We start from the raw sequence: 7,513 nt of genomic DNA on the forward strand, positions 1-7,513 counted from the left end.
AGGAATAAGATTTGCCACCTCTTTGCTCCTGAGGAAGCAGCTCATACCTCATACCATACCAGCTTTGGAGCCATCTCCTTCCCTCAGTACACCATAGCAATAACACACAATGAGGAACAGAAGAAGAAAATTAACACTAATTTGACCCAAAGCTGCACTACAGCACTGGATTCCCAAAGTGTAGGGGTGGGACCAATGCCTTGCAGGAAATCACAGTAAAAACGGCGCAAATATATTTACAGTCTCCAGCATCCTGTGGGTGGCTACAGACCAGAGAAGCCAGAAATCTGAGCCATACAGATCTGTCTGCATCTGCTGTTGAAGCAGCTATCCACCTCGTGCAGCCCCCTGTAATGCCCCATGGGGCTCCGCATCACCCAGCCTTCACCTGCCTGGGAGTTCTGCCTTTGAAGATGGGATTTTATATCCACTAAGAAGCAACTGTTATTAAATCATCCTCTAGAAGCCCCCCAAAAAGATGACTATCTATTACTACTACCTCTAGGACCAGATGAGCAGTGTGCCATGGAGCGGCAGATGTATGACAACTGACAACATCACAAACCCCAAGGCTTGTGCCTGAAAGCATTGCCTTACTGTGGATTTCTTCAACTAGCACTGAAATCAGTTAGAAAGCATTGGCAGGAACATGCTGGCTCTCTCATCTCAAAAGCAGTGTCCATTTTCTAATTGCTGGTATTTTACCAACAGATGTCAGGGAACACCGTCTGGGGATTTAGAGGGAAGGACGATACCTTTTACAGAGAGTTACTGTAGTTTGGGGAACCAAAACCAGTTAAAGATAATGAGTCATAACAGGAGGTAGTTACTGTAAATATTCCAGGCATGGGCACATTAACAACCACCCACTAATCAGAGGCAATGCCACAGGCAGACAGAGAACTCCCACTGGTGTCACTGGGAATTTTGAATGGATCAGGACCTCAGCCAAGAGCTGAGTATCTATTGTAACCCACGGTGTTAATATCCAGGATGGGGTGGGTCGCGCTGCAGATTTTGGCTGTCACTTCCCAGTGGGCGATGCAGGCATCTATTCAAAGGGGATCTGCAATCTCAGACTTCAGACAGGAGACACAGATTTCTTCATGATGGGAAGCAAAGAAAAAACCATTGAGTTTAACTCCTCATTCCTCAGCATCGTTAAATGCTTACAGCACAAACACAAGTTCTGATGCAGAGGGCAAACCCAAAGAGACTCCAGTTGCATACATCAGACTGTGGCTGGTGAAGGGCTGTCAGTATTTTGGGGTTGGTAGTTGTGACTTGGGATGCAGAAGCACTGGTACCCAAACTTTTGATAAAGCCTCCCACCAGAGCTCCTAGCACACCAACACTGTGCTCCCTTCCCCCTTCCTGCACTGCTCTGCACTTGCTGCTAATTTTGATTCCGTGGCCTCAGACCAAGATGTGGTCAGCTTACACATTGCCTCCGTGCTGCTCTTCTTCAGCCCCTCTCAAGTAAGTTGCTTTCCCATGATTCAGTACCATAGAAATATAACTGTTGAGATCAGCTTCTTTATTTTTGTCAGCTTTTCTACAGACCTTTCAATCATAAGCTGCATTATACTACGTTCTCATAAAGCCAGAAAAAGCAGTAATAGATATGTCAAAATCCTGACTTCTATTTTTCCTGCCAGGTGATTTCTTTAAGTGCTTTGTTTTCTCCTGTCACTAAATTAGAACAGTACCTCTATTTCCAAAGCCTTCACCCTCACTGTCACTATTTCAATAGGCTCTTCTCACATTAGAGCTATCAGCTTGGAAAATACTCCTCCCATTCTGCTTTTTGGAGAAGAAAATATAGTCTGTATTTTGTCACTGCTTCTGGCTGAGGTTATCAGGCTTCTGGGCAGAGCCACCCAACTTCCTCACAGTGACAGTGAAGTGACTGGAAGGGACCTGCCCGTGTCTGCCCTGCTGGGGGAAGATGATAGCACATAATCCAATTGGCAAAAAGAAAACCAAATGCAGACGAATCCATTCCTCAGATTTAGTTTTAGATCCTCTCCGCCGTCCCTTGGCTTTTCTTGGAGGAGCCACACAAATTGCAGAACAGCCCTGGAAAGAGTTTGGCTGCAACGCTGGGCAGCACGAGCTCTTTACAGCCCAGATCCAAAGCCCAAAGAGCACTGCAGCATCTCAGCTCACTTGCCAGTGCCCTACATCCTCCTGCTGCCCTGTGCTTCTTATCTAAACAAGAGGTTAACAGAACTGCACTCAAAACGGGTCACATTGATACATTCCCAAACAGAACACTGAGGACACTGGATGTGCCTTTCTCATAGTGCAAAGCAAAGGTTTCTAGGGGGAGATTTGGGGATAGACCCCCACCTGGGGGGCATCTCCACACAGCAGCTCCACAGCTCAGGAGGAACTTGCATGGAAAGGTGGGCATCTCGGACTGCAGAACGCCAATCCATAGGCTGCATGGAGTCTGGAAGAGCTAACTCTTCAACATCCACAGGCAGCTATGAAAGCTGCCAAGTCCAGAGCAAATCAGCCCTTATGAGATTTTCCAGGCAGGACCCAGAATGTCTGAAGAGAAAACGGGCCGTCCCTCTTGGGTTTAAGAGAAAAATGCCACCAGAGCTATCCCTTTAAAAGCAGGTTTTGGTCCTTCTGTCACACTGCACAACCCCCTGAAGCCACCACGGGCTCTGTGTGATATAATCCCACTGAAAATATCCAGGGTGAGAAGTCACTACATGCTCCATAGTGCTGTTTCCTACCAAAATTCACAGCCTCTCAGGGTCCCACAGGATCCATCAGGCTCCTCAACACAGACCCACCCAAAAGCAGGTGGTAGAAGATGCCACTAACACCTGGCAGAAAGCAGCTCCTTGTTTCAGGGCAGAGCGTGGCCATCTGAGTTGTGCAGATTGCACAGCCCCAGCCCAAAGCTCCTCCTCAAGGGAGGAAGGCCCACACTGCTCTCACTAGCAAAGCTCAATGCCTATTGTGCAAACCCAGCCCTGTGTTCACAGCAGGTATTAAAATCACCTTGCAAGATGGGATTCCTCCTGTGCTATCTCAAGCCAGTCTCTATTGCATGGTGACAGAGAAAGTTTTTCTTGCTGCCTCCAAAGGAGCACATCCATCTCCTGCAAGCAGTATCAGCACCAACAGTTTCCCTGAGCATTCTCAGCATACACACCTCCCATCACCACAGGAATCGCAGCCCTGCGTGTCTTACTGCCTCAGCAGCAGCAAATACAACTGCCTGTGCATTTGGAAACACACACATCAAGGGGCTGCACACAAACAATTCCAAACCCAAAGATTTCAGCACGACTCGTGATCGCATCACAGAACAGGAGACTAAGTTAAAGAGTAAGTTTTCATGCAAGTATGGCAAATCCTTTGTGTGCTGGGCTGTAACAGCTCTAAGCATGTAAAATAAATCCCCAGAAATGCAAGAATCTTCTATTTTTTGTTATGTGATAAATTATTTAAAGGGCGTTTTGGTGAAAAAGGCCAATGTATTAAAAAAAAAAAAAAAAAAGCTACTCAACATCAAAGAAAGTAATTTAAAGACATTTGGAAAATGGAAGATTTTCGCAATGCATCTGAATGGCAGGCTTTGCTATTTTTATGCAATAAAATAAGGAAAAGTCTGGTGAAAATAGCAAGGGTCTCAGCAAGATGTAGCTGAAGGAGAAAGATAGGGTTAAAAAAAAGTATATAAAACGAGAGGCGTTCAGCACCAACTTCCAGGATCAAGAAACTCAGAAGTTTGTCGTTTGTTTTTAAAAGATGAAATAAATAAGAAGAACTAAAAGGATAGATCGTTTGGGTTTGGCCGCCCAGACTACGAGAAAGTAAATGACGGCAGAGCGTTCCCTTTCATAAAGCAAAGAAGTGAGGAACTGCCGTTTTCCCTCACGCTAAGAGCGTGCCCTTCGGCCGGCTGTCCCAGCAGCAGCAGCCACACCGCCACTCGCGTCCATCCCAACACACGGGGAAAGAACTGCTCCCGGGATGCCCGCCCCGCACACACGCACTGCCCCAAAGCTCACTCCCACGGCCCTGAGCGCTGCAGCCCGGGCAGAGCCACCTGTGTGTGCCCCCCCGGAACGGGGCACCCCGCTAAAGGAAAAGGGGTCCGCATGCAGCCCATGCCCCCCCGTCTCCATGGCGATCTCCCAGCGCGGTTTGCGGGGAGGAATAGGGAGAGGGGGGGGACACGCACTTTCCTGCCGCATTGAGCCGGGCCGCCCCCCCCCCTCCCCCTTCCCACTCAGCGCCCCGCACCGCGCCCTCATCCATGCCACGAGCGAGGGAGGGGGGGGGTGGGGGTACCCCAAAGTACGGACTTGGGACCGGAGCGATGCCCCCCTCCCAGCGGTAAGGTCGGGCTGTCCGCGGTCGGGCCGGGGAACATGCTGGGGAGCGGAGCGGCTGCGCCTGCCTTACCCTTGGAAGCATCTTTCTCTTCTTTGGGCTTGATCACCTTCCCGCTCATAGACCCCAGCTTGGGTGGGAAAATCCCCAGGAGCTTCGCGGATTCCGGCTGGACCCAGAGAAACCTCGGGCGGGGGGCAGCGTGCGTGCAGAAGAAGGAGGGGGGGGGAAGAGGGGGGAGAATCCTCTGTACGCCGAAAAGGCAGAAATCACACGGACGGAAAGGGAGGTGGAGAAAGAGAGAGCGAGAGGAGGGGGAAAAAAAAAATGACAATAATAATAGGAAGAGAGGAGGCGGCGAGCTGCCCGCTCCCCGGCGCGGTGCCGCCGCGGTGCTGCGGGAGCGGAGCGGGCGCTGAGCGGGGGGCTCCGGCAGCCGCAGCACCGAGCCCCTGCGCCGCTCGCCGTGCCGGAGACAAAAGCGATTTTCCCTGTATGTGTCTGCCTGGCCCCGGCCCCCTCCTCCCCCCGCCTCTCTCCGGCTCTGCCTCTCCTCCCCAGGGCCAGGGAAGCGCAGCCGGTCCTGGGAGTGCCACCGATCAGCGAAAGGGTGTGTGTGTGTGTGTGCGTGAGAGTAGGGGGGAGGGGGGGTAAGCGCCTGGGTGGTTTGCTTGGGTGTGTTGGATTTTTGGTTGGGTTTTGTTTTTTGCTCGCAACCTCCCCTAACAATAATGGGATGGAGCAGCAGAGCTGCAGCCGCGGATGGGAGGAGGAGGACGCGAGCGTTCGGCACTGCAGAAGAGGCGGCAGGTTTACAGCAACGAGCCGGAGCTGCCCCCCCCGCCCCCCAAACGCCCGGTCCCAGCACCCTCTCCCCATCTCCCAGCCCGAGTACCCAGTGGGGCAGAGTGGGGGAACAAGGCGCATCCCTCCTGCCCCTCAGCTCTGGGACGGTGCCCCGGCGCCAGGGGGGTAGGCGTGACACAGAGCCGGCCCCCACCATTGGGGTGCCCCTCTCAACGCCCCATTTCATCACGGGGAGGCTCCGGGCCGCAGCCCGACAGCCTGTTGCTGTTCAAAGGGAAGCGAAAAGCCAGGAGAGGGCGACGAGGGACGGGGGAGAGGATGAGCTGGAGTGAAAAGGGGGACCCGCTCTGTCGGATGGGGTTCTCCTCACTGCTCCGAGAGGAGCAAGGGACTTCCGACAGCAGCCGAAGCTCCTCTCACTCCGGCTAAAAAAGGGCTTCCCTCCTGCCTCGTTCTCTACGGCGGGGTGGGGCAAAGCTTCCTTGGAGCGGGGCCGCCGTCGGGGGAAGAAGCACGGCTCCACATCTCGCACCCTCTGCCCCGCGGGGAGGGCGGCCGGGGGAAACCCGATGCAACCCCTTGGAGCGCCCGAAATAAAGTGCTGGGAAGGGAGAGCCGCGAAACGCCCAGGGCAGCTTGACATGCCCCAGTTCTCCAACGGAGCTCGTGGCGAAACCAACGGGGAGACGCGGCAGAGCAGAGCAAGGCCGCTGTGGAGGCAGCACGCTGAGGGCACGGCAGTGCTCGCCCCACCTACCCCGCCCCGACGGCAGGAGAAGCGATCCTCTCACAAGCGCAGCCCCGTGCGGGGGTCTCCAGCCCTGGCTGCGGCACCAACAGGGCTGCGCGGCCGCTATTTTTAGACGAGCCGAATTCTTTCCCCTTCACCCTCCCTTCTCTCCAACGCAGCGCCGCGGACAGCTGAGAGCAGATCGGCTTACGTCGGGACCGGTCCTACCCCTACCCCCGGCCCTACCCGCAGCACAGTGCGGCCGTCCCGCAGCGCAGCACGGGGAGAAGGCAGTGCTGAGCCCCGCAGATCCTACCTCACCTCCTGCAGGTGGTGCTGGGCCGGGTGTGATGGCAGAGCCGTGAATACGGAAGTCAAGGCTGGGGGAGCTGAGGTTGAAGAGGCAGGAGCAAAACTGCTGCTTTTGTGCTTACGCTGATTACTTTTCCTTAAGTCATACACCAAGCTCCAAACGGAGCTCTTGGGCAGCACACCTCCAGCCCTCCGTGTCTGCAGCAGCACAACTTCTGCTCTGTTTCTGGATCTGAGGAGTTGCCCTGGCTGGTTTGGCTTTGCTTTGCAGATACTCACAGAGCCCTCTGATGATGTTATGCTTCCAACGTAGCTCTGTTTTACTCGAGTCTTTTCTGTGATGCCTCTTTAATGCCTCCAAGGCCAAGCGGAAGGGCTTCAAGTTGGACTTTCTCTTGGCTGTTTCTCTCCAGACAAATGGGCCACTGAGATTAGAGAACTGGAAGGAGAGGCTGTGAGGCAGTGTTGTCAGATCTCACTGCTTTGTGAGTTCCAGAAAGGACATTTCTGCTCTCCGGTCCTCAGCCCCTGGTTTTCAAAGGTGCTGTGAGGGGAGTGACACAGTTCACACTTCTGGTCCAAGGTCTTTCCAGCACCTCCCTAATAAATGCTGTGCTCGGCTCTGGCAGAGCAGCTGCCTTCCAAGAACCGCTCTCACCTTTGGCAGGTGGTCTTTATATACTACAGGAGTTATTGCATTGACCAAATGAGGCCTGTATACTGAAACCAAGCCCTGGAAGGAGGTAACAGCTCAAGAGGAGCGGAGGAAACGTTCCCACTGGTGGGCAGAGCCAGCTCAGCCCACTTCACTCTGAAATGAGCTCGTTTTTCCCTTCACTGCTCTGCAAGGCTTAGAAGTGTCAATTACATCAGTAATAAAATACGGTGTTATGCATGAAAAATATACAGGGGTTAGCATGAAGGTTTATTGCAGCCTGGATGCAATTTGCTCAGCCTTTTCTTTTAGAGCTACCTTGTTCCAGTGGAGAGAGTGTTTGGGGATGGGATATGAAAGTCTTCAGATCCTCAGTTCTGCGCTTTGCTGTGGGCATCTCTGGATAGGAGGCTTGACAAATGGTCTGGCACTGCAGCAAAATTGTAGCTAACTCACAAAGATTTAAACACTAATCTGGGCTTAGTATCTCTGTACATCACTTCCCCACCTATAGTAGGGGAAAAACATCACCTCATTGCTTTAGAATCCTTAACACTGAAAGCTGAGAAGCATGCAGGTGCTGTGATGATGGAACTGATACAGTGAGCTGCTACCTCAGCTAAGCTGATGCAGAAACATACCCATAC

The 7,513-nt window shown here is 52.9% G+C and overlaps 1 protein-coding gene across 1 annotated transcript in view; it reads right to left on the minus strand.

Annotated features, from left to right (window-relative positions):
• The window catches only part of FGF13 (fibroblast growth factor 13), a 209,972-nt gene extending 205,224 nt beyond the window's left edge, over positions 1 to 4,748 (minus strand). Inside the window, exon 1 of the mRNA XM_042876744.1 lies at positions 4,435 to 4,748. Coding sequence (XP_042732678.1) covers positions 4,435 to 4,483 — 49 coding nt within the window. The 5' untranslated portion in view covers positions 4,484 to 4,748. The remainder of the gene's footprint in view (positions 1 to 4,434) is intronic.
• Between the last annotated feature and the right edge of the window lie 2,765 nt (positions 4,749 to 7,513).

This window comes from Lagopus leucura, unplaced genomic scaffold (assembly GCF_019238085.1).
Source record: "Lagopus leucura isolate 7727_CA_CO unplaced genomic scaffold, USGS_WTPT01 Super-Scaffold_100016, whole genome shotgun sequence".
Classification (NCBI taxonomy): Eukaryota; Metazoa; Chordata; class Aves; order Galliformes; family Phasianidae; genus Lagopus; species Lagopus leucura.